This window comes from Cucumis sativus, chromosome 3 (assembly GCF_000004075.3).
Source record: "Cucumis sativus cultivar 9930 chromosome 3, Cucumber_9930_V3, whole genome shotgun sequence".
Lineage (NCBI taxonomy): Eukaryota > Viridiplantae > Streptophyta > Magnoliopsida > Cucurbitales > Cucurbitaceae > Cucumis > Cucumis sativus.
This window is the reverse complement of record NC_026657.2, coordinates 34946714-34973272: the sequence shown is the minus strand read 5'-3', so window position 1 is coordinate 34973272 and position 26559 is coordinate 34946714. Positions and strand designations below refer to the sequence as shown.

Below are 26559 nucleotides of genomic sequence, written 5' to 3'. Positions count from 1 at the left end.
AAATCTTTAAACTTTTTACCAAATTATTTTCTAAAAACTATATGGTTTAAAATCAAGTACGAAAATTATAGGAATATCCAAAATAAAGAAAACTACCAAATCTATAATTAAACCCTAAACTATATTTTCTAAAAACTATATGGTTTAATTTCTTGTAAATGTGAAAGCAAAATAAAATTTGTCCATATCCAAAATATAGAAAAAAAAAAGAAAAAAAGAAAAAAGAAAAAAAGAGGGAAAGAAAAAAAAGTGTATTTTGAAAAATAATTTGGAAATGACTTCACCGACCTCAAGTTTTGGCCATCAGGTTTCATAGTCCATTCCGTGTTCGGTCCTATGAGAAAACTAATGCTTTTAAGCTAATAAAATAACCAAGTCAATCTTCTTGCCCCTTCCATTGGTTTTCATCCATTCTCCTTTACTCCCATTTCTCATAAATTCTAATAACCTCTTCATCCCTAATCTCATCTGTCTCTCCTAACAGCAATTTCTACTTCGATTCAGTTCTTAAAATAAGGTAACGTTCCACAGGGTTTGTGTTGTTGAATTGAATCCATGCCATGTTCTGATTGTGTTCTGTTTTGTTTCGGATTATTTGATGCATTTTTGCCCTACCTCATCTATGTGTTGGAATTAATGAATTTCGATTTTGTCATTTGAATCCGGGTTGTTAATCTTAATTTGTGTTTAGGATCTCATTATTGGTGGGTTTTTTTTTTTTTTTTTTTTCCTCTTCTTGATTGCTTAGTTAGGGAGGAATCTGTCTCTTTTTTATTCGTATGGATTTTAGTATAGTTCTTGCTAATTGTTATTTCATATTTGTGAGATGATAACGCCTTCTGTCGTGTTTTGAGGCATGGATTGTGGAGAATTTCTATTTTGTTAGTTTCGTTTATTGTATTTCCTTTCGACTTAATTTTAAAAAATTGAAGACGAAAAACTAAATGGTCGCTGAATGGGGCTTTCATGATTCTTTTGGATTAGGGAAAGACAGGCTTAGACAATTTTTTGACTACTTATAATTCTGAGTGCAACAGGAATTCAGGTCGAATTTTCTCCCTCTATATGCTTGTTTATAATTACAGATCAAGAATTTTTTGAGCTACTTCATTTTATCTTTTTCTCCCTTCTTCATGCAGTTTGTTTTGTTTTGCTATTTTCAGTTGGTGACTTTCTCTGCTTTCTAATTGTTTAGGTGTGTGTTTTCTATTGAAATTTAAAGGGCATTTGGGAAGGGGATTTCAAATTTGAAATTCTAGTGAAATTCATCAAGATGGCTGATGGATCTGTTAGTATCCCAGTTATTGGAAAAGAAGAGAAGACAAAGGTTGAACTTGATTGGGAAGTTGTTAAGGTGGATAAAGAGGTTGAGAAAGAAAAGCTCGAGGTTAAGATGAAGAACAAGGAGGTAAAACATGAAGATGACAAGAAAGAGAAGACAGCGGCCAAGCTTCAAAGAAAAAGCTCATCAGTACAAAAAGAGAAGGCAAAAGATATCGAGAATAAAAAGGAAAAATCGTTGAAGTCCGATGATGAAAAAGATAAGAAGGTCAAGGTTAAGGAAGACGGTGATTCAAAATTGGAAGGGAAGAACAAAAAAGAAGAGAAAGAAGAGAAGCACAAGAACAAAGATGAAGCCAAAGAAGAGAAGGAATCCAAAAAGAAGCACAAAGATGAGGATGGAGCAGAAAAGGAAACAGAAGTGAACAAGAAGAAGGAAAAGAACGATGAGAAGAAAGAGAAAAAAGATGAAAAAAAACCTAAGAAGAAAGATGAGAAATCTGGGGAGAATGATGGAGTGAAAGAAAAGAAAGGAAAGAAAAAAGAAGCTGAGGAAGATGAAGATTTTGAAAAAAAGGAAAAGAAACAGGAAAAAGGTAAGAAAGATAAGGAGAAGGGCAAAGGTTCTGATGTAGTGGAAGATAAGAAAGTGAAGAAGGAGGTTGAGAAGGAAGAAGAAAAAGAAGATGAAAATAAAGAAGAGAAGAAGAAGAAGAAGAAGAAAGATGAGAAGGAAAATAAGAAAAAGGACAAAGGAGAAGAAGAAGATGATGGTAATGAAGAGAAGAAGAAGAAAGGAGAGAAGAAAAAGGAGAAAAAGGACAAAGGAGGAGAAGAAGATGGTGGCAAAGAAGAGAAGAAGAAGAAGACAGAAGAGAAGGAGAAGAAGAAAAAGGAGAAAGGAGGAGAAGATGATAGTAAAGAAGAGAAGAAGAAAAAAACAGGAGAGAAGGAAAAGAAGAAGAAGGACAAAGAAGAAGAAGGAGATAAAAGTAAAGAAGAGGAGAAGAAGAAGAAAGTAGAGAAGGAAAAGGAGAAAAAGGACAAAGGAGTTACTATGAAGGGCAAGGATGAAGAGAATGATGAAGTGAAGGAAAACAAAGGGGAGAAGAAGAAGGGCAAGGATGAAGAAGATACTGCAAATGAAGAAAAGAAATTAAAGCAAGAAAAGAAGGACGAGAAGAAAAAAGACAAAGGCGAGAAAGAGAAAGAAGAGAAGAAAAAAGATAAAAAAATAGTAGAAGATGAAAACAAGAAGGACGAGAAGAAACAAGAAAAAGGCGAGAAAGAGAAAGAAGAGAAGAAAAAAGATAAGAAAATAGTAGAAGACGAAGAAAAGGAGGACAAAGATAAAAGAAAAGACAAGGATGAAGTAGAAGACAAGAAGGGAAGAAAGGAGAAGAAGAAAGAGAAGGGAAATGATACGAAGACAGAGGCCTCAGTTACGGACACCAGTAGGGAAATCAAGATAGAAGAATCCAAGAAGACTGATACCTCAGTTACAAACACCAGTAGGGAAATTGTTATACAAGAATCTGATAAGGGACCTAAAGGAGAAGACGAGAAGAAAAACAAGAAAGATAAGGAAGAAAAGAGAATGAAAGGTGAAGAGCGAAACAAAACTAGAGATCTAGGAAAATTGAAACAGAGACTGGAGAAGTTAGATGTTAAAATAAACGCCTTGCTCCTGAAAAAAGTAGACATTATGAAGCAAATAAAAGAAGCTGAAGATGGAAATTGCAACAATGTCGCTGCAAAAGCAGTGGAAGTGGCATAGGTTGGTGGCTCTGTTTTTCTCATCCTCAGCTGTATAAAACAAAACGTGGAGATGTATTCTTATTCAGGTTTTCCCTATCCTCACCATTTCCATGGGTGAATATGTACATGTACTGTGATAAATATGTATAATTACACTGTTTTTTTTTCTCCGTAAAATTTCATTTTATTTCTGTGCTGGTAAGAAAACTCAGGTGATGTTTGATTAAGAAGCTGGGAGGTTACAATTGGTGCTTTTTAACAAGTAAACAGTGTGTTTCAAATTTTCAAAACTGCTTTTATTCATTTGTCAGTTCAAGTCTATGAGTTTGTGGACATCTCAAATACATCAATACTAAAGGTAAAGGATTCAAAATCCTTTTGGTAAAAATCAGTGATGGATAAAGGTTTTTGTTTGATTTCGAGCAAGAATATTCCTCTTGCAGTCTAGTGCAGTCTCAGTTAAGGCTTTTGAGCAATATTTGTTTTATTGTCTAAGAAACTTTTGAACTACTTTATGGTGCTTTTTGTAGAGATGTCACATCTTTTACCAAAAATATAAAATTTGGTATAGTAAGATATCGATTGTTTATTTTCATGTGTTTTATTATTTAATTATTTGTTAAATTAAAAATGCTATTCTATTTTGGATTCTTATAAAAGGTTTTTGGTTGATTTGATTGGGGGATAGGGAGAGGGGTCTAATAAAATACAATTTTTATGGGCAATTCTATGTAATTTGAATATTTGTTCATAGAATTTTAGAGAAACCATTTGATTTACAAACACATAGCTGACCTACTCGCCAACTTTTTCTCAATAAACTGAGCAAACGCTAAGAACTAGTTAAGATGTAACACTCTAGTCTAAACTGAATGATTATAGATTATGTTAAATTTTTTAAGTATTAGGCATGCAAAGTGAATAAAGGGTCAGTTCATTTACAAATACAGGCTAAAAACAAATATCAAAGACAAGGAAGAAATCAAATGCATCCGGTCAGAATGATGTGGTGGGGATTAGACATATTTTTAACTTGAATACAATACGAAATACAAAGAAAAAGCTTCATTTCCTCAACTAAACTTAACTACTCCGTTTAGCTCCAAAAAGCATATGAAACATCTCAACTGACATCTATTAGAAAAATGGTTTAAGGTCTCTTGGGTAGAGCATTATGTTTGGATGATCCAAGAGGACATTGATTTCTTTTGAAATAACCTCTTATATGGCTATTATCTTAATTATTGTAGTTTCGAGGAAATCATTTTGGAGGTGTTAGCATTAAATTACAATTGCTGAATAACCAAAATACCATATCATAATCATTTTGTTTACAAATAACATCTTGATGCTGTTTAAATCGTCTCCATGTTAAGATATATTCTGATTTCTTTATAACAAAAGAACGGATTCAAGGCTCGAGATCGCGAATAACATCACGATGGAGATGAGTACTGTGACAGAGATCATGTCAAAGAGTTTCCTTTTCCTCCAGATTTTCTCTTTAGTTTTCTTTACGTACTTTGTCTAGGATATGTTATACACTACAACAACCCGGTTCAGTCTATTTGCGAATGAATAAGTTTAGCTTGGGAAGGTAAAATTTCTCATATAATTTTAAAAGTATCGATGAGCTTACTCTAAATCATACAAACTTTTAAGAAAACATACAAAACTCAAGAATACAAGGTGGAAGAAGAATATTGTTTATCTTGAAATTTACTTTCTTTATAATCTTCAATTTGCTTCCATTGATTTGATTTTTTTTCTTGTTTAGAAACGAGGGACGTGAACTCTTTATATAGCTATAGTATTGGAGAGATTTCCTAAAATATACAAAATAAATAAAGTATATGTGTGTATACATATCATTGTACTTGAATAATAACTACATGTATATTTAGAAATTAGAAATGTATCTAGGAATGTGTTATATATCCATAATATATTTAGCTTATTAATTTCTAACTATTTTAAAAATAGTTAACTTGTTTTTTAAGATGAAAGAACTAAACCGGTGCACCCAATCAAAAACTGCCATGTGACCAATTTTTCTTTTAAATCATTAAAAAATATAAATCTTAAAAAAAATACTTGGGTGCTTCTATAATCTAATCATTGTCCTACTTTTTAAAATGCAATAAGTTGAGTTTAATCTTTATATAGAATGGTTACAATCAACTTATAATTATCTTTAATCCATTGATGTTACTTTCACAATATATTTAGTGGTAAAATCAAGAATCAAAAGTGTGATATATAATCCAACATGACCTTCTTTTTTTCATAGGGAAACTATAATTTTGATGACACAGGTTTGAAAATAAGAATTCTTTTCAACTCAAACTTGGGAATTACAACATTGCATTGGGTTTACATATATAGCTCAAGAAGAAGTACATGAAACACTCGTTCAATAATTAAGCTTTAACAGGCTGTGTAGTAAGACCAAATCCAAATGGGAAAAGAGGATCATAATGTGCATCACCAAAATTCATTGGCAATTGATCAACACTCTTAAACCATGTCTGTGAAAGCTTTCCAGTAAACCCATAATCTCCAAATAACACATCACTAATGCCTTTGCCTTCAGTTCCTGGAAGCCATGCAGCAACGACTGCATCAATTGAATCAATATAAGGCTGAAGAACTACTGGTCTTCCTGAGATTACCACAACTACACATTTCACTGCTCCACAAACATTTTTGATTGTTTCTGGACCGGGCTCAGGAATTGTCAAGTTCAAGCTATCACCATTGGTTTCTGCATATGGATGTTCTCCAACCACCACAATGGCATAAGAAAACTGGTGTGTTTGGAGAAATTCTGCATTTGGATTATCGTGAAATACGACTTCTGTTTCAGGATCAACTGTGTCTTTTATTGCTGTAAGAATGGTTGTACCTACGAAAAAGGATGGAGGTTATTGTAAATGACAAAACTACTGACAATATTTACAATTGTGGTAAAATTTCAGAATAATGACAGAGATACTCGATATTGATAGGCTATCAGTTTCACTTAACAGTCTCTATCATATGGTTTATCATTGAAGATTATTGTGAAATTTTACTAAATAATTTGCATACCACTAGTAAGGTTGTTGCCAGTAAGTCCTTGCCATTCCATAGTCCAACCACCACATTGATTTCCAAGGTCATTTGCATGGGTGCCAGCAACAAGAATCTTTGGTGCTTTCTTTGGGAGGGGCAACAGTGGTTGGTTAGGCAATTTTCCATTCTTCAATAACACCAATGATTTTCTTACAGCTTCTCTTGCTAGTTCTCTATGCTCCTATATATTTGTAGAAGAAATAAACCATAAGAAAATGTGTAATATACTACACAGAATCATAGATATATATTACACAGAATCCTTATTGATTACCTGTTTACCAAGCTCATTAATCAAGCTTAAATCAGCTAATGGGTTCTCAAACAAACCCATAACAAATTTGACTCTCAATATTCTCTTCACTGCATCATCAATTCGACTAATAGGAATTGCGTTATTTTTTACCAAATAGGTAAGACCATCGATGAACTCGGTGTAGTTGTATGGCACCATAATCTGTCACAAATTATGTAATATTAGAAAATTGTTTTAGATCACAAAACTGAGACTGGAAAATGTTTATCAATGCGATAGGACAATGATAAGGGAAAGTAATTGAAATACGAATACCAACCATGTCAACACCAGCATTAACGCTTGCCAAAATGGAATATGTATAGTTAGCATGAGGTGGAGTTGTAATCTTATCAATACCTTGCCAATCAGAGATTACAAAACCCTAAAAGAAAAAACCAACAAAAAAATCTAAGTTCAAACAATATATGTGATAATATATGTATAGCAATGACGACTGTATAAGAGTATAAATTTAATTTACCTTAAAATGAAGGGTGTTCTTAAGAAAATCAGTAACAAGTTTCTTGTTTGCATGCATCTTCTCTCCATTGATACTTGAATAAGAAACCATAACGGTTGCAACTCCCTTGATTATTGAGTTATAGTAAGCTGGCATATGAATGCTAAATAATCCATGTCCATCTACTACTGTGTTGTTCTCATTGATACCCTTTGTTGTTCCACCATCTCCCACAAAGTGCTTTGCACATGCAGCTACATTATTTCTAAAATACACAAATATACGAGGAGAAACTAGTTGTGATCAGCAGGGATTATTGAAAAAGTCGTGGATATATATCCACAAATCCAAGGGTTGGATATAGGGATCATCATCGTCAATGAATATATCCAACATCTATTGATAAATATGGAAATATCTCCAATAATATTAGACCAAAGATAAAGGTATAGAATTTTCTTGAGGACTCACTTTCCAGCAACATAAGGAACACCCTTGCGAATATTAGCTGGGACGTCTCCTTGCAAACCTGGTATGATCTCAGTCATAGCTTGGACAATCGTATGGTCTTCACCATAGCTTTCGTAACAACGACCCCATCGTGGATCTCTGCAAACCTAATTAGGGAAAAGGATAATTACCATAAGTAACCATTTTAGATAGACTTTGCTATATTTACCGTTTTTGCTATGACATGTTCATGAATTGAAATGGTAGAAGAGAAAAAATAGTCACCGCTATACAAGGTGCGAAAGCGTATGGAATCCCAGTAGCTCTAACTTCAAGTGCAGTAGCAGCCCCAATCCTTTTGAGGAGTTGAGGATCTCTGTTTAATCCAAGAAAATGTCCATCTTAATTAGGAGTTAAAAGTTGCAACAATTGGAGTTAGAAGATTCAAACCCCTCATTATTAGAATAGAAATTCATGTCAATTATCGCTCGGTTTGGCTTTAGAAGCTTAAGAGTTTAACTCCTAATTAATATACTCATATATTTATCTTACCTAGTAGCTCCAAGGCCAATATTGTGAGGGAAGATTGTTGCATTATAGACATTGTTGTGACCATGTACAGCATCAATCCCATATATCATAGGAATTCCAAGCCTAGTTGACAAAGCCGCTTCTTGAATTTTGTTAACCATATGGACCCAATCCTTGGCTGAAGCTTGCTTTGATGGAGCACTGCCTCCACCACTCAATACACTCCCTACAAAATAAGATGCCACTTTCATTTATCTTAGTAGTCTCCTTTGTACATGTTGAACCAATTAATATACTTTATTTTAAAAACACATAAAATTATTTTACACGAGAAAGTTTCTCAAAATATTTATTAATATACAACAAAATATCACAGTACTACGGTCGCTATAAGAGAAAAATAAAGAAAGTTGTTTACCGATGAAATATTGTTTCATAACGTCAGCAGAAGCATTAGCCCTTTCAATTTGCACCATTTGGCCTATTTTTTCCTCGAGAGTCATTCGACCGAGTAGGTCCTTGATGCGAACATTTAAAGGTTGTTTGGGGTCCTTGTACTTTAAGTATTCAGCTTTGGCCAATGTTTCAGAGAAACAAAGTACCAAAAGCCCAACAAAGGTGATGAGAACTGATCTTGCCATCATGGCTTCATTAAAAAAAACCAACCAAAAGAAATAGTAAGTAATATTAGATTGAATGTTTAAGTTTTTATTTACTTCAAATCACATTTTATCACTAAACTTAGAAACTTCATTTAAGTTCTTTTAGTTTGGAACTATGATAGAATATAAATATGCATGGTTGGAAAAAAAAAGGCTAAAGTTTAAAGACATGTATTGCAAGTTTTAAAACCTTTTTATAGGATGAGGGTATGTGTAACGAATATAATGTGTTCAACTCTGTTGAGATATTCCTATGGTACATCTACTGATCTCTGCTTTTTGTACTTCTTCCTGTTACAAAATGTGATAAAAATTTGACAGGTGAGAGATGAATGAATGAGAGAAAAAATGTAAAATAATAATCACTATTCAAGAACAAAATGGTTAGAAACCTTACTGAGCGAGAAGAACAAGAGGATCCAAACGAACACAAACCCAATTCCTATATACAAATCTATATATTATAATTTATTCTTCGATCCTGATTGGGACCGAAAGAGGGAGATGATTTGATTATGGATGTGAAAGCGTTTAGGTATTTAAACAAGAAAAACTTAGTTATATATATAGTAATTACTATTTTTATTACATCTAAACTTTGGATATTGAATGAGTGGTTTTTGTTTTCTTTTCAATTTTTACTTATTTTGATCACAGCTTCTTACTCATTTTGGGGAACATTTCTTATCGCAAAACAAGGATAGAATTTGTTATGAAGTTCATTTTCATCCATATATTTACAACTTCCTTCATTTTGGTTGTTTGTTGTACTTTCCATGGTAGTTTATTAGAGTCCTAAACTTTAAAAAAGTGACCATTTTAGTCTCTACGAAGGAAAACGAAAGGTTTAAGATATGAGAATGAAATTGATGAAAATATTTACAAAATCTAGCCAATTTTTAGATTTTATCGATAAGTACTTTCTATCAATATCACTAATAGGATTTTTGTTTCAATATCAGTAATATTTTGGTTCATTTTGCTACGTTTGAAAATACCTTATCAAGATATTATCATTTTTTTATAAAAGAAAACGGTCACTAATTCCACACAAAATTTGAAACTAAAGTAAATAAATGTCGAGAGATTGGCTGTGTGTTGATGATTCTAAGATTGTCATCACACTACACTAATTTACAATTCTAATTAATTTTTGGCACAATCTTGAGGTTATAAACTTTGGAGTTTTTTTTCTCTTTAATAATATGAATTTGTGTTCTGCAGGTTATGAATGGTTCCTAAAGTAAACCCACTAGAGACACATTACAATACTTTTATTGTTAAAAGAAAAGAAAAGAAAAGAATTCCTTTCGAAAGGAATGGAATGAAGGCCGGGGGAATCTTGAAATGTTGAAAAATAATCTAAAAGGTGGGGTTTGTGCAGTAAGGCGTGGCCATGGGTTTTGGGTCCATCGTCCCTCTCTAGTGAAGTTGTGATTTGTGAATCATGCACGCCTGCATGCCCACTACTTCCTTTTTCTTCCTTTTCTTACGTGTGTATTCCTCAGTCAGACGGACGGAGGAATATATTGCAATTGATCAAATCACATCACAGAAAATTAGTTTGCTTAGAATCCAAGAAGAAGAAGATTGGAAGACAGAATGAAAGAGATCACGTTTTTCTTAGATTTGAAGCTCTGGTTTTGAAGTTAAGCTTTGAAGATGGAGGAGAAGATCAACAGTTAATTATATCGAAATATATAATCAATTTAGATCTTTCTTTTCGATTATCTTTTAAAATCATTTATGCATTAATTCTCAAACATGCGTAGACTTCTTCAGATATATGTCAAATTTATAAAATTGATGACAGAAGTAAACACGTAGGATCGATAAGAATTGAAATAAATATAAGAAATAGGTTAAATTGATATACTTTCAAAAGTTGAGCATTTAATTAGATTGACGCTATAATTAATCTTTGAATCAATGGAATTAGACTAATGTTCAAAGTATAAATTGTGTTTTATTTTTTCTTCTTATGATACTTTCATATTTAATTTTAATTATGCTTCACTGGCTTAATTCAACCCTTCAATTGTAATACATAATACTTATTTTTGTTTCTTATGAGATGCAAGGTAATTATTGTAGGAAAGTTAATTAAATATATGTATTTGTAATTTACTAATGTTTTATATAGAAATCAAAATTAAATAATTACTTAACACATATATTTGAGATCAAATCATATGTAATCATCAAAAATTAAATTTCATCAAATTAAATTTTTGTTATTAGGAGAATTGAATGGAGCTAGAAATGAAACTATTTACGATAAATTTTGTTATTTGTATTTGCTTACGTATTTTAAATATTTCATCAAATTTGTTATTTTTGATGATTACCCAATTAAATATTTCTCAACTACTGTTAAAGACTATTTTTTTCGCAACGGCTACAAGCCAACCTCTTATCGCCTTTGGAATATTTTCAACAACTGTTTTTTTTTTTTTTTATGACAACTGTCGAACAATTTCATGCAACTACTATCACCGACCTCAAATCAACATTTTCGAGCATCACTACCAATCAATTTTTGATAATCGCATTTCAGCAACTGAAGTTGAACAACTTCCAATAAATTATATATTTATTAAAAATAAATTAACAAAACTAGATATTTATTAGAATTTAGGGTGACCATATTTTTCCGACAACCGTTTTTGCTCAACCGTCGACGACTGTATTTTGACACCCATCATTGACCAACTTCAATGACCGCATTGCTCCCAACTTGAATCTAATGATCATTTTTTAGTGACCACGACAAACCACTGTTTTCAACCACATTTTTTCAACAACTCTTGGTTGTCAACTTTTTAATAAAAACATTTTGAAAAAACAAATATAAAAATAAATTAATAAAAAATATTTCATCGTCAAACTGCCTATGGTACCAGTTCATATTTGGTTACCCGAAGCTCATGTAGAGGCACCTACGGCAGGATCCGTCATCTTGGCAGGAATTCTTTTAAAATTGGGAACCCACGGGTTTTTAAGATTTTCAATACCCATCTTTCCCGAAGCGACACTTTGTGCCACTCCTTTCATTTATACTCTAAGCGCGATTGCTATAATCTATACTTCCTTGACCACTTCAAGACAGATCGATCTTAAGAAAATCATTGCTTACTCCATAGTAACTCATGTGGTAATTGTTAAATAATTTTCAAATATAAAATATACTTTGATAGTTTTAAAATCACTCGTGCCATCAAACATATAGTAAATTCAAAAGTAAAGTATTTAAAAATCACTTTCAAAAGTTTGGAATCAAACAAAAATTTTGTTTGGTAAAAATAATTCACTCTTACAAAATCAATTCTATATATAAATCTCTTCTTCTAAAATCACTACTTACCGTGCTCCCAAATCTACTCTTATTACCATTTTATTTTCCATATTTCTGCTATTGTTTCACTTTAGCAATTATAATATCAGTTTCAAATGTGTGTAATTTGAATAAAATGTGTTTGAGAGTTCTTTTGAAATGATTAAAACCAAATTTTCTTTTGCCAAAATCACTTTTCCTTTAAACAACGGTGTTTTGCATGAACTAAAATTGAGTTCAGAAGAATATAAAATCGATTTGGGAGAAATTAGGTGATAGAGTGATTTTGTTAGGTAATTACTTCAATCACTCAAAAAATGATTATCTAATTCAGATTCTTGTGTAAAATATTGTTCGTTAGCCATTTTTAATTTGTTAATAAAACGAACAACTAATATATACGTTTTGAATTTTTTTTCAACATTTATATATGAATGTACTGTATCAACCATGCATATAATAATCCAACAATAAAATAAATAGAAATAGATCTTTATCATAATTATTTCTCAAATAGAAAATGCAATTACCAAATAGATAACTCTAATTATAATTAACCTTTAGAACCAAACATAATGATTGAAAATCACTTTTAACGACATGCGTTTAATACCAAAACATAAATCTCTTCTTCTAAAATCAATATCCGTTCACTCCCAGACACTTTTAAGTTTCAAAACATTTGACAAATCTTAAAATTAGTCCCCAACGATTAGTTTTTCTTTTTAATTTCATTAAAAAACAAACCAGAGGTGAGCATGATATGTCGAAAAACCAAATCAAACGTGGTCGATTGGAGTCAAGGAGAGGTTCAGTCGGAGTCAGATTGAGAAAAATTCCAAACCGATAACATTTTTTAAAAAGTTTCAAAGGCTTAAACCGACTGATCGACCAACAAATGATCAGTTTACACTCCTTTTCATAGTCTGGATTGATTTGAACAATTACTAAACCAACCATAATTATTAGTTTATCGTTAGTTTGATCGAAAAACCGACATTTACTGATCAACGCTTCGTTCGAGAAAAAAAAAAAAACTATCTCTGTTAGGACTCCATTTTGCCTTCTGCACAGTTGATACATCATTACTTAACCAATTTAAATTTATGTCTTTATTTGACCTGATCTTCTTCTTTTAACTTTACAAATAGCCCTAAGTACTTTACTAGTATCTTCAATTCTCACTCTGATCTCTCCCTCATCAACTATTCTTTTAAGAAAATGATTAAGAAAACAAGACCTCATATTTCATCACACTTTGTGATGGTAATTCTAAATTAAAAAGAAACAAAAGCACTTCAATACACACACCCACCATCCATCTTCAGGAACAATATATATATATATATATATATATATCGAAAAATTAAAGTTATTAACTCATGAACTAGTGTTCTCGAGTGCCAAAAATCGAAATATCCAAATCTAATCCTCACCCACACTTGTACTAGAAAAAAACTATAACATTCAATTAAATGGTCAAAGTGTGGAGCACATGCAGTTGTGTTTACAACCAATATAACATTTAAATCTTGAGAAGAAAAAAAATATCCAAGCAATAATGCTTGGTCCAGCCTAGATTGCAATCACAAATGAAAAGAAAAAGGTTTATAAAAATATCCATTTTGAAAGGGAAAATATAATACCATTAACAACCTGTACACACATACAGATACCAAAGATTTTTCAAATCCAAATAATACAATATATGAAAATTAAGTGATTTTGTTTATTATATACTTACATAGAAATTTGACTTTGGGAAATTAAATAAATATATTCAATTCAGAAATCAAGATCTTAGGGAATCAGAATTAATTAATCATAACAGTTTACTAAAAAAATCAATCCAAATCAATGCTCCAAGCCGTTGGATTAATTTGGAATAAACGTCTCGGCTTTCTCTTCTTTCTTTGACTAATAAGTCCGTAGGCGTAAAGGCATCTTTACTATTACTACTACTAATCATACTATAATCAAGTTTAACCATTTAATTTAGATATTCAATCTTAGTTAATTTTAACTTTTGTCCAAAGAATACTTATTTTTTTGGATTTGTAAAATATCTTAGTGTTTCGTTTTTTAATTAAATTAATACCTACATATATAAATAGGTCGATGACAGGTTACTTGAATATGTTAATTAGTTTTTATTTTTATTCAAGATCTTAGTCATAGTATATATATTATATTATACGTTCATTTGAAAACTAGATTCGAGTTAGCACGTTCGGTTTCATTTGAAACAATAATAGATATGTATAGTTAGGGTTTTATTTAAAAAATACAATTGAAAATTCAAACATAAATACTAAATTTTTTTATTTTTTTTTGTTAGAACGTAATTTAGTATATTTCTTACCCAAACAAAAATAGTTTATACCCTAAATACAAACGATTATAACTTATTAGAATAGCTTAAGTCACATGCACTAATTGTTATAACCCACTAGTTATTATAATTACCAAATATAACAATCATCTCAACTCTTAAAAGCTTAAGTAAGGTTACTAAAATATAAATATCGTAAATTACTTAATTTTGGGATGAGTCACTAAAAGAGCCGTATGCTTATATATTAAATTTTGAACTTTGTGACGATTTTCTAATATTTTTAATTAGGTTTCTATTTCTTAATTTTTCTTTTCACCTAATTTAAAACTTGATTGGGAGGATAGAAATATTTTGAGAAATTTCTAAATGATGACTCTTTTTGTCTACTACTTCTTTGTCAAAACATCTTTGTTTTGTTTTGTCTTTTCCCCTATCATATATAACAATTTGGTTTGAAAAGTCCACATTTCTTTTAAACTCACCTAATTATATATATATATATTCAAAATAAAATCCAAAACTTCAATTTGCTTTAAATGATTTAATCCAACCTCATAAATGCATCTTTTTTGGTTATCTTAATTCTTATCATATCAACAATATATTATATTGTGATAAAGATTAAAAAAACAAAAACAAAAATGGATATTTATATGCTGACGTGGAAATTAGCATTTACAAAAATGTAACTCTAATTTATCTAATAAAACAAAGATGGAAAGAAAATGAAATGGAAAAAAAGGAAAAAAAAAAATTAAAACGAATAGTTTTCTTTTTAATTTTTTGTGTATATAAATAACACACAAATTGCCGACTGAAGAACACACAAACAGTTCCAATCACTAATTTCATTTCACATTCTTCTTCAAAAATTCAGATCTCTTTGATATTCATAAAGCCGCCATTAAAGACTTATTATTCCAAGCTGGCGAGTTGCTGTTGCTTGTGTGCTTCATCGCGTATCTCCTCCCACTGTAAGTTCAAATTCTCTGAGATTTTGTTCTTCTCAAATTTCCTGTTTCTGTTTGATACACACTGCAAAATGCCAGGACGAATTCGAATTATATTGCTATGAGTTGTGTGTGATATTGTTAGATCTACGTAAATTGCTTATTAATTTGAGACGATTTCTTCTCTTCTTAAATCTAGAATTGAAACAAAATGAAACCTAAGGAAACAGAGCATTTTCGCGACCTAACAATTTTACTTCAATCTACCTTCCAACTTTAATTACAAATCACTACAAGTAACGGAAATTTGCAATATCTGTTTTAACTTACAATGACACTCATAGAGGAGAGGAGAGGAGAGAAGAGATTCAGAGATCGGACGGTGCTGCTTTGCTGGAGAATTTGGGAGTAGTAGCAGCGCCGCCGTCAATCGGACGGGAACGGTTATCGGTAAATGGCCGGAGATGAAGATTGGTGGCGGCTGACACTTGATTGGCTGAAGTCGAGAAGTTTCGTTTAGAGTTGTTAGGAACTCCGTTATGGAGTTGAGTGGGAGCATTGATAATTAATTAAAGCTAATTTGCACTTAGGCTATGGTAATCGTTGATTTTTTTTTCAAAAACTACACTAATTAACTTAGGTAAGAAAAAGTAGGTTTCATTTTTATCAATTCAGTTCATATTTTTCATTCTGATGATTTCAAAAACAATTTTTTTCAAAGAATTAAAAAATACATATATTTTTCATTCTTTTACTTATTTTACGATTTTATAATGTTCTTCTTTTGAGAAAATAAACTGACAACAATTGTTTTTAGAAGACTTATTACTATTTAACTTTCTTTTAGAAATCTAGATGTAACATTTATTGAGAGGAGAGAAATTAAATATGAAAATTATAGTAAGATAAGAACAAAAGTCTGAAATAAAACAATAATTTAAAATGAATAGAATGATAATTTAAGTAAAAGAAATGAAAATATTAAATGGGTGTTGACGACGTGGATGACGATGGTGATCGTTGGGTGAGCACTTTGTAATGAAACACACGTCGTTTTGGTCAATACCCAAATCAATGAAATCATCAGTCAATCAAATCACCCATCTCTAATCTACATACTTTTTATTATTAATTTTTTAATATCTAATTCTTTCTTAATTATCTTAATTTCTGGTGCTTAAATTTTTAATTCCATACTAAACTTGAGTGAGTAATGTCTAATTAAACTCTAAATTTTCTTAATTATAAATTTAAATTCTTAAATTCTATACATGGGAAATTTTAATCAAAGAACTAAAGTTTAAGATTTTAATAAGAAGACAGTTGTTAGTTGTAATAATTAAATTTAAAATAATTAAGTAGGTAAGTTTATTTTTAAAAAATTATAAATATAATAAAATTTATCAAATTTCTATCTCTAAATTATTATTACTTTCTTCCATATCCACTACCCACTACACACGTTTTAAAAAAAAGGTAACATTTCATAAAATATTTATAATTCATACAAAATCTAATTAATTTTGTCCTTTTAAATAGTTTTTAAAATTAAATATACTTTGTCAAATTTTCTATTTTTTTTATAAAAAATCTCTTTTGAAAACTTATTAAAAAAAAAAAATCAAACCATTACCAAATTGTTCTTAATTTTTCATTTGTTAAGATTAAGCTATCATTTTCACCCTTAAATTTCATGTTTTAGCTTGTTTTAGAAATTTGTCTAAAAGATTTATTTATTTATTAAAATATGTAAACATGTTAAATAGACTTAATTATCGAACAAGACAAAATCAATCCAATTTTTAAATACTAAAAAAAATATTGAAGAACATGTTTTTGGAATTTAAAATTTGGAGAGGAAACTAACTTTTCTACTTAAAAATGATAAAACTTGTTGTAACAATTGGAAGAAAAATAGACTATAGACTTAATTCTCACCAACTATACGGAGCCTGAAAATTATAACTTTTAAAATTAAAAAAATAAAACCATTAGATACAAACTTTTCCACCAAACTTGTGATTTAACATTTATTTTAAATCATAAAGACAAATTTGAATCTTATTATAATTTGTAATTGTGTTAAAGATGAATCGACGTTATTTTTTATTTCATTTATGTCATTATCCTAAAAGAATACTAATAACATTACAAAGAGACCACATCGAATATAAAAATCTTAACGTAACAAAATAATATAATATAGAATAGTTGGTTCGATTGTTTTCTTGTTATTTCATACAATAATAAGTTTATTATATAGTATGACTATTAATAATGACTTAAAATTCAAACGAAGGTTTGAATGTTATTTGTTATGTAGTCTTATTTAATATTAAGGTATCACCTATTTACTATTTTTAATTCATTGCTATGTTAATTGTTATCCCTGGGTGTTTGACCAAAATAAACATCGTCCAAGCCATAGGACAAAAAAAGTTAAATATCCTTGAAAAGGTAACATTTTTTAATCCCATTGATATGCATGATATATCAATACAATAAAACTAATAACAATTATAAAATCATAAATTGAAAATCAAAGTTCATACTACCTTTTTCTATTGGTGAGGTATTTATTAGCAATATGTAAAATGATTAAAAAAAAAATGCGACTATTGATAAAGAAGAAAGTACTAAATGAAATATATACTAGCTTGTAAGTATTTATATAACAGTCACCAAATTACTAATATTAAACCTCAATTGTTTCTATAATAATAATAATCATACCCATTGAAAAAACAAGACAAATTATATATTTTGTGAGATTTTTATGTGGGATATGACGATCATCTAGCTAGTCTAATTATTGATCACTTCCTATAATAAGCAAATGATGTAATCTAAGATGGCGCAATAATATAATGCAATAACATTTTGAGGTACTGGTCTAAGTACTGGTCTAAGTAGATCAGGATAATATAGTTATTTAATAAATTTGGCGTTAGTTATGTAAGTTGAATCACTCTTTTCCCTTACCTTGAAAAGCATTTAAGCATAATCAACTTTTAATAAGCTTTAAACGGGAGATTTGAGTCACGAGTCTCTTGTCCACACAATAATATATTGACGCACTTCATATATATGTTGAAATTTGCAGGCAACTAGCACACGCGATATGGCGAAAAATCTCATTTTTTTCATGGGATTTTTCATTTTTTGCTTGACTGAAGTGTGGGCAAAACATCAATACATGAGATATAAAGACCCAAAACAACCCTTAAATGTTCGAATAAGCGACCTACTTGGTAGGATGACTTTAGAAGAAAAAATAGGGCAAATGGTGCAAATCGACCGAACCGTTGCATCGAAGAAGGTCATGAAGAAGTATTTAATTGGTAATGTGTATTTGATTATTATTTTTTTTTTCTTCTTTCCATATAACAATGAAAAAGAAATTTCAACGTTCTAATTATGGGTAGAAGAATTAAAATACTTTATGAATTGGTATATAGGGAGTGTACTAAGTGGTGGAGGCAGTGTTCCATCAAAAGAGGCTTCTCCTAAAGTATGGATTGACATGGTCAATGAATTTCAAAAAGGCTCTTTGTCAACTCGTCTTGGCATTCCAATGATTTATGGAATTGATGCAGTTCATGGTCACAACAATGTCTATAAAGCCACAATTTTTCCTCATAATGTGGGGCTTGGAGCTACTCGGTAAGAATATTTTGATGATGATCATACCTAGTTTTCCTCATATTAATGAATGAGATTTCATTAGACTAAACTTTTTGGAAAACACTCAAAACCGACAGTTTTGGAATATTGGTTTTTCTCTCCATGGAGGTTGAGGTTGGGTTGAGTATTTACTAAATCGACGATATATAGTCAATTCCGCGGCGGTTTGGTTGAAAATGAGCACTCCTAATAATAATTAAGCTTGTTTAAGGAGAAAATATATACTTCTCAAATTACAAGTTTGATCATTTCTCAATACTAGAACATATTTTATGGTGTTTATAGGGATCCCAATCTTGCTAAGAGGATTGGAGCAGCTACTGCACTTGAAGTTCGAGCTACTGGCATTTCTTATGTCTTTGCACCCTGTATTGCGGTAACAAATTATTTAACTTAAATTAATGGTTTATTATGAAATATTCTCCTAATTTCTTAATGTACAAAAATATGACTATCTTTTTTCATTTAGGTTTGTAGAGATCCACGTTGGGGTAGATGTTTTGAAAGTTATAGCGAAGACCCTAAAGTTGTTCAAGAGATGACTGAGATTATATCAGGTTTACAAGGAGAGATTCCATCAAACTCCCGCAAGGGTGTTCCCTATGTTGCTGGAAGGTATAACTTTTTATATAGTCTATTTGCGATAGACTCTGATATTTTATATATATTTATGATTTACTCGTATGTTTGTTTGTTATAGAGAAAAAGTGGCAGCTTGTGCAAAGCATTATGTGGGTGATGGTGGAACAACCAAAGGTATGAATGAAAACAACACACTTGCAAGTAGACATGGACTGCTTAGCATTCATATGCCAGGTTACTATAACTCAATCATCAAGGGTGTATCAACTGTTATGATCTCATACTCTAGTTGGAACGGAAAGAAGATGCACGAAAATCGAGATCTTATTACTGGCTTTCTTAAAAACACTCTTCGATTTAGGGTAATATATTCTCTTTAATTTGTGAAATTTTGTAGCTTTCTGAAATACTAAAGTAGAAAACTATAAATGAATCAAGAACATTTATAAATATGTTGTTTCTTCAGGGTTTTGTCATCTCAGATTGGCAAGGTATTGATAGGATTACCTCTCCACCTCATGCTAATTATACATATTCCATCATAGCAGGCATTACCGCTGGCATCGACATGGTTAGTACTATTTTATTTAATCGGTCATTTTCAAATATAGCAAAATATTGAATAAAAAATGTAGTTACAGATGTGTCGTCATAATCAGTCACGCGTCTACCGCATTTTCCGCATTTTGAACTGTTTCGTCAGTTAAAATAATCTCTCTTATTTAACAATGTATATTAATTCTACATTCATTGCAACATAATGGTCTCAGTTATTTATTTTCTTTCGTCACAGATAATGGTTCCATTCAATTACACAGAATTTATTGATGGGCTTACCTATTTGGTAAAAACTAATGTAATCCCCATTAGTCGAATTGATGATGCTGTGAAGAGAATTTTACGAGTGAAATTCGTTATGGGTTTATTTGAGAACCCATTAGCTGATTCAAGCTTTGTCAATGAACTTGGTAAAAAGGTACTTGATAGACTTTTGTTGCTATACACATAGTTATTTTTCTTAAAATTGTTATCCGTTACGATTACCTATATTAACATTCATGGTTGTCTTAATAATAACACACATGCTCTTTTTTACAATCAGGAGCATAGAGAATTGGCTAGAGAAGCTGTCAGGAAATCACTAGTGTTGTTAAAGAATGGAGAATCTGCTGACAAACCTATATTACCTCTTCCAAAGAAAGTTCCAAAAATACTTGTTGCTGGTAGCCATGCAAACAACCTTGGTTTTCAATGTGGTGGTTGGACCATAGAGTGGCAAGGTCTCGGTGGCAACAATCTCACCAGTGGTACAACAATACTTTCAGCAATCAAGGATACAGTCGACCCCAAAACGAAAGTTGTATTCAAAGAGAATCCAGACATGGAGTTCGTCAAGTCGAACAAATTTTCTTACGCCATCGTAGTAGTAGGAGAGTATCCATATGCAGAAACGTTCGGTGACAGCTTAAATTTAACCATTCCTGAACCTGGTCCAAGCACCATCACAAACGTGTGTGGAGCTGTCAAATGTGTTGTTATAGTTATCTCCGGGCGACCTGTCGTCTTACAACCTTATATCAGTTCAATAGATGCACTCGTTGCTGCTTGGCTTCCAGGAACTGAAGGCAAAGGGATTAGTGACGTTTTGTTTGGTGATTATGGTTTTAGTGGCAAGTTGTCAAGGACATGGTTCAAGACAGTTGATCAACTACCAATGAATGTTGGAGATGCACATTATGATCCTTTATTTCCATTTGGATTTGGTCTCACTACCAATCCTATTAAAGCCAATTAGGAAGTAGTTTTGCCTTCATTAGTATATGTTGAGGTACGTATATGCAAAACTAGTCAAGAGATTATTATGGCACAAGTTTATTATTATTATGCATATAATTTGATAATATATCACATTCTAGTTCATTAATATCTCCTTGTTAGTGTGTATTAAAGCAGATAAACATAAGACTTAAACCTACTAGCCCTAAACCTTTTCTTTTGGGGGCTAATGTGTACACAACACCAAGTAGCTCAACTAATCATATTCCTGAATCTTAAGAAACTCTCTAGTCCTGATTAAAAAGTTAAAAGATAGTTTGTATATAATTCAAATAAAAAGAAAAGGAGTAAAGAAGTCATTCTCATAAAGTTCTCCACCATCATAAGTTTTTCAACCACAAATTTTAGTGGGAAGAAGAGAAATTTCAACAGATAAAAAGTTAGCCTAACATTGTCCCCATCCCATCCCATTGACACTTGTTATATACATCATTACACCAATGGGTATAAGTTCATATAAGAAAATGGAAAATGGTATAAGTTGAAAACTACTCTCACCACCAACCAAAAAGTATCTAAATTTGGAATTAAAGTTTTAAAGACACACCATTTAAATAAATATCTTACTAACACACTACATGAAAGAGGCATTTTGGTGTAAATAATAATGAATACGAAGGTCCACACTGAACTTATAATACTATTTATCGTTGTTTGACATCTTTCTAAAGTTGGATTCTTTGCTCTAAAATATGATTATTCAAATAGTTTTTTTCTTGTTTTGAATCAAAGATGGTGAATGTAATCAATTTCTACTAATACATCATTATCGTCAATTTAATCACAATGGTTATATTGATTCTATACTAATAACTCTTTTTCATTGAATAGCATTGCCAACCGATAACGATATACATACCATATTGAATCATATACATACACATACAAAATTGTATCAAATAATAAAAACATTTAGAAAAAAAACAATCCATAACACTTTTTTTTTCCACACTACGAATATGACAAAATTGGTGATACTAGACGGTAATTATAGGATTACTGAAGGACTATCAGATGGTAATTATAGGTTTATCGACTTTTAAATTTACTACTCTTGCAATTTAGAAAATACAATGACATAGACTCTATTAGGGTTTTTTTTTTGTTACTTTTACAACGCTCAACCCTATATATATATACACTTATTTTAAATTAATAAACGACTAATTAACCAAGATTACTAAAGGGTTGGTTATTTGTGAACTAACGTTTAGTTACTATTTTTTCCTACTCTATTTTCAAAGCACTTTTTGATATTATATGTCCAAAATTATAAATCAAAAAAAAAAAAAGAAAAAAAGGGGTTTTTTTTTCCATATTTACTCCTTTTGTTAAAGAAACTTTAATTACGTTAAATTCAATCCTCTCACTTCCTATATTGTAAAAAGAAAAAAAAATTAACAATATTGAAAATCAATTTACATGTACTTAAAATAAAAACATTTTACAACACTTGTAATTTATATGTAATTGATCATTTTTCCCCTTCTATCACAAACAAGGGTCTAATGTTAATAATTGGTTTCCATTTTGAGAATTTTACAACTTCATTATATATATACATATATATATATAAATAAAGACCTCATAACTAGAAGCAAATTTCTATAAACTAACACTTAAATTAAAAAAATCTAAATACTTTGAACCAAAAACCTATTGTCAGTGGCAGATCTCTAAAAACCTTTAGAGGGTTCGAACTTCTAAGCCTATATCAAATCTATGGTTGATGTAGTTAGTAACAAAAGTAAATAAATAAATAAACTTGTTAAGTAATATTGGAGAGCATACTTGAATTATTAAAGCATGAAGAGAACAATTTTATGAATTTTTTTTCTACCATCATGATTTTTTTATTATCATTTAACTAAATGAGTATAAAACTTATCCAAGAAAATTAGAAGATAACCTTATTTTCGTCGGTAAGCTTATACTATCAATCTCGACGTTGGAGGTTCGATTTTCTATCTATTACCGTTAATTTGTGTGTTATGTACTGAAAGAAATTAAAAGACCTCTGGTTAAGAAATGCCTTTACATATATACTTAACAATTAATATGATCAATGAGATTAGACAACCAGATTATTGACAGAAAAAAAAAGAACGAACTTAGAAGAATATGATTGAAGACAATAAAATAATAAAAAATAAAAGAAAAGAAAAATGATCTGAGAACATAATTGTTATATATATAAATATCAAAGTAAGAGAACAAAAAGTAATTAAATAAATGTGAACAAAAATTACTAATTTAATTACATCATTAAGTAAAATCGAATATTCGTTACAATAATCAGACGGAAGAGTTTAGATGAATCGGTTAACACATAATATATAGAAAATTTTATTCTAAATGACATTAACAATATTTACAAAATATAACAAAATTTCATATTTTATCGGATCTAAAATATTTTATATTTGAAAATGTCCATAATATATATATACACACGTATATAGTCCATACGATATAAGCCACATACATAAGATTAGGGTTAGAAACTTAGAACATACCTCTATAGCGTCGTTTATTCTACAGTAAAGTGGCGTTTGTAGGGTTGAAAAGATTGGTGTGAGGAATGAAGCCTGGTCCGAGATCCATAACAAACTTTATATATACTATATATGACTACCTACAAAACCCTAACATAGTACCAAAATTGAACAAATATACCCAAAGAGAAATACTCAAAAGGAAGTTGAAAAAAAAAACCTACATGTACAGAAAAGCATAAGAAAAAGCATATGTCATGGTTTTGAGTGGGAGTGTTGATGAAAACCTTAGAGTAGGGTTAAGCCTCTAAGTAGTGTATAGGTGAGAGTACATGCAAGTTTTTTAGGAAGATAAAGATGGAACCTATAGTTCAATTGACACATATTTGTTAGTAATCAAGAAACTATTTGTGAATATCCTTACCTCCTACAATACTATGAAAAAAAAAAATCATTTTTCCTACCCACAAAAGAAGACAAATCTAAAGATGTCAAAATGGAATATCTCACTCTCATTCTTCATTCTTATCAAAACACTATTCGGTTTTTATGTGCATGTGATCATTTAGAGAGCTAAATGAAACCCCAAACAAAACAAAAAAAGGGAAAAAGAAAAAGAAAAACCTTCTTCCCTTTATTGTTAATTATTGTTCTAACTAGGGAAAGAATTTATAGGGTAAACATTAATGAGAGAATTAATATATATACATGTATATATATAAAAAGAAAACGAAAGTAGAAGAGATGTGGATGAAAGGGAGTGGAGGAGGGATCTTGGATCAAACTTCATTCCAAACACCATCTTTTCTTTGACCTTAATTCTTCACAAACACACAGACAAAAATATCTCATGATTTGAGCAATCAAAGCAAAGGGGTCCTCTTTTAACTCTCTATTATTTCTCTGTGCTCCATCTGCTGCAAAAATCAGGTGATGAAGTGAGTACTGATATATTGAAAAGAAGTGTAGGAGAGAGAGAGAGAGAGAGAGAGAGAGAGAGAGAGAGGCATAAACAAGTTTAAAAAGAAAAAAAAAAGGGTCACATGAAAGACAGGTCATAATAAACATAAAATACTAAAAAGCTGGTGGGTTTAAATTGTCTTCTTCTAATTTACCTTATGAATATAGTACTCATACACTTAGTGGGTTTAAATTTTAAATAATATATATTATATATATTCTCAACAATGGGGTATGGGCTTTGCAGGCTAAGCTCTGAAAAGGAGGAGTGTGGTGAAAAAAAAAAGTAGTATTTACAAACACACAGTAGTATACTATATAATGATACAATCTGACATATCAGTAGACACAGCAGCAGCATATGTAAAATATTTACCATATGAAAAGTATACTCTATAAACTGTTTGTTTTTGGTAAGGTTATTACATTTTATAGCATTCATAGTTAACACCGTTAAAAAACCATGTACGTATATGTGTGTCGACTAATTTTTTTCTTTATGTTTTTTCATATTTTTTGTTTGAAAATTTCTTGACTGAAACATTCTTAATTTGAAGGTTTAGAGTGATAAATATTGTTAAAAGATGTTATATATTTAAGATCTATTCATTGCAAAAGAAAAAAAAGGGGAAGAAATAGGGCTCCACACAAAGCATATATATACACTTGCAAAGCACATAATAACAAAGTTCTAATTTGAAATTATTTTGGGAGGTCTCAATCAATTCATTGTGAAGAAGTTGTGGGTGTTGGTGAATTGGTATTGATGGTCCACTTTCTTTACAAAAAGCTACAGTGTGTATAAACTTTAATTTGTTCATGAGATAAAAGTGTCACCTTCCATATCATAATTACCACCATTATAATAAAATTCTATACATATATATTGTTAATTCCCAACTACACTTTCTTTATGTTTAAGTACTTCTCACCATTTTTACACCAATTTCATTTATTTTTATCTTTCTTTATACATATAAATTAAAAGGTTACATTCACATCTATATACAGTAAAAATTATTGGATGTGACTCACTACACTTTGATTGATATGCTTAACCACTATTGGATATAAAAAATTGATTTGAAAATTCTAAAATAAATTAACACAACTCAATAAGGTTCCGTTCTTGCTCTAGGGTTTGTACAATTAATTAATTATTCACATGTAGGTTGATCATTTTTCCTGTGAAAGCTTTAAACATGTTGGTCGTAAGATTTGTGTGGAGGGTCTCCAAACCAAAAAATATTTATTGAAATTACGCATTGGTGGATCTAAAATTAGGGTTTGAATTATATGGAGTTGAGTATAGGTCGAACCACACGTTGAAAGTCAAAACTCAATTTCTATTGGCTAAAATTGAATATGAAGATCAACGATATATATAATAGGTAGGATCGACAAGTTAATCAAGGAAAATGAGTTCAATCATAATATTGTTCATTATCTCGTTGACTGTTGGTTTGGGTTAAGATCTCTCTTCCGACAGAATTCTTGTGGTTGGGCCTCAACCACCTAATGATTTGGTTAGTTTTGACTTCAACTATTAGTAGTTGGTCATCATCGACCTTGGCCTTTAGAATCTCGTAAATTCATTTATTTATTTATGTTATTTATTTTCATTTATATATTAGGTCGATCGTGTTATTTATCTCTATATATACTTTTGGTTCTTTCTAATATAACACATAACACATTATTTCTCTCCCACATTATTATCTTTGTTCATAACACATAACCAACTAGCTAGGTGATGGCACATTCGGGTCGAGAGAGGTTCATTTGACCTACACGTGTTGTCGATGATGAATGTTATATGGAGTGGTAAA

At 30.5% G+C, this 26559-nt stretch overlaps 3 protein-coding genes and 1 long non-coding RNA gene across 6 annotated transcripts; 2 read left to right on the top strand and 2 right to left on the bottom strand.

Moving 5' to 3' along the window:
• Positions 1 to 322: 322 nt before the first annotated feature.
• LOC101221383 (cylicin-2) lies at positions 323 to 3358 on the top strand. Of its 3 annotated transcripts, XM_031882680.1 has the most exons (3): positions 339 to 517; positions 985 to 1045; positions 1196 to 3358. In XM_031882680.1, exon 3 carries the CDS (start codon positions 1274 to 1276, stop codon positions 3056 to 3058), a length of 1785 nt encoding a protein of 594 aa, XP_031738540.1. In that variant the 5' UTR covers positions 339 to 517; positions 985 to 1045; positions 1196 to 1273; the 3' UTR covers positions 3059 to 3358. The 3 variants fall into 3 exon arrangements, with proteins under 3 accessions (XP_031738539.1, XP_031738540.1, XP_031738541.1); XM_031882679.1 differs by lacking the exon at positions 985 to 1045 and having other exon boundaries at positions 323 to 517; XM_031882681.1 differs by lacking the exon at positions 985 to 1045 and having other exon boundaries at positions 1223 to 3358.
• A 1941-nt stretch (positions 3359 to 5299) lies between these two features.
• LOC101221143 (beta-glucosidase BoGH3B) lies at positions 5300 to 9087 on the bottom strand. The gene is made up of 11 exons (XM_011654011.2): positions 8952 to 9087; positions 8745 to 8845; positions 8311 to 8538; positions 7914 to 8118; positions 7647 to 7737; positions 7383 to 7528; positions 6933 to 7176; positions 6729 to 6833; positions 6428 to 6610; positions 6130 to 6334; positions 5300 to 5944 (listed from the first exon to the last, which is right to left on the bottom strand). Exons 3-11 carry the CDS (start codon positions 8534 to 8536, stop codon positions 5460 to 5462), a joined length of 1890 nt encoding a protein of 629 aa, XP_011652313.1. The 5' UTR covers positions 8537 to 8538; positions 8745 to 8845; positions 8952 to 9087; the 3' UTR covers positions 5300 to 5459.
• A 5936-nt stretch (positions 9088 to 15023) lies between these two features.
• Positions 15024 to 21363, top strand: LOC101223112 (beta-glucosidase BoGH3B). The gene is made up of 9 exons (XM_004141080.3): positions 15024 to 15197; positions 18277 to 18514; positions 18632 to 18836; positions 19143 to 19233; positions 19327 to 19472; positions 19558 to 19801; positions 19906 to 20010; positions 20233 to 20415; positions 20542 to 21363. Exons 2-9 carry the CDS (start codon positions 18295 to 18297, stop codon positions 21232 to 21234), a joined length of 1887 nt encoding a protein of 628 aa, XP_004141128.1. The 5' UTR covers positions 15024 to 15197; positions 18277 to 18294; the 3' UTR covers positions 21235 to 21363.
• Positions 21364 to 21512: 149 nt separating this feature from the next.
• LOC116402773 lies at positions 21513 to 24787 on the bottom strand. The gene is made up of 2 exons (XR_004215401.1): positions 23792 to 24787; positions 21513 to 23271 (listed from the first exon to the last, which is right to left on the bottom strand). It is a non-coding gene; the product is annotated as an uncharacterized LOC116402773 (long non-coding RNA).
• Between the last annotated feature and the right edge of the window lie 1772 nt (positions 24788 to 26559).

Excerpts from the sequence above, each read along its gene's own strand:
- LOC101221383 (XM_031882679.1), top strand. The coding sequence starts at position 1,274 with ATGGCTGATGGATCTGTTAGTATCCCAGTTATTGGAAAAGAAGAGAAG.
- LOC101221143 (XM_011654011.2), bottom strand. The coding sequence starts at position 8,536 with ATGATGGCAAGATCAGTTCTCATCACCTTTGTTGGGCTTTTGGTACTT. Across the intron at positions 7,738-7,913 it reads ATTGGCCTTGGAGCTACTAG|AGATCCTCAACTCCTCAAAA; the intron begins GTAAGATAAATA and ends TGGATTAAACAG. Across the intron at positions 6,834-6,932 it reads AGAACACCCTTCATTTTAAG|GGTTTTGTAATCTCTGATTG; the intron begins GTAAATTAAATT and ends TTTTTCTTTTAG.
- LOC101223112 (XM_004141080.3), top strand. The coding sequence starts at position 18,295 with ATGGCGAAAAATCTCATTTTTTTCATGGGATTTTTCATTTTTTGCTTG. Across the intron at positions 18,837-19,142 it reads GTGGGGCTTGGAGCTACTCG|GGATCCCAATCTTGCTAAGA; the intron begins GTAAGAATATTT and ends TGGTGTTTATAG. Across the intron at positions 20,416-20,541 it reads TCAATGAACTTGGTAAAAAG|GAGCATAGAGAATTGGCTAG; the intron begins GTACTTGATAGA and ends TTTTACAATCAG.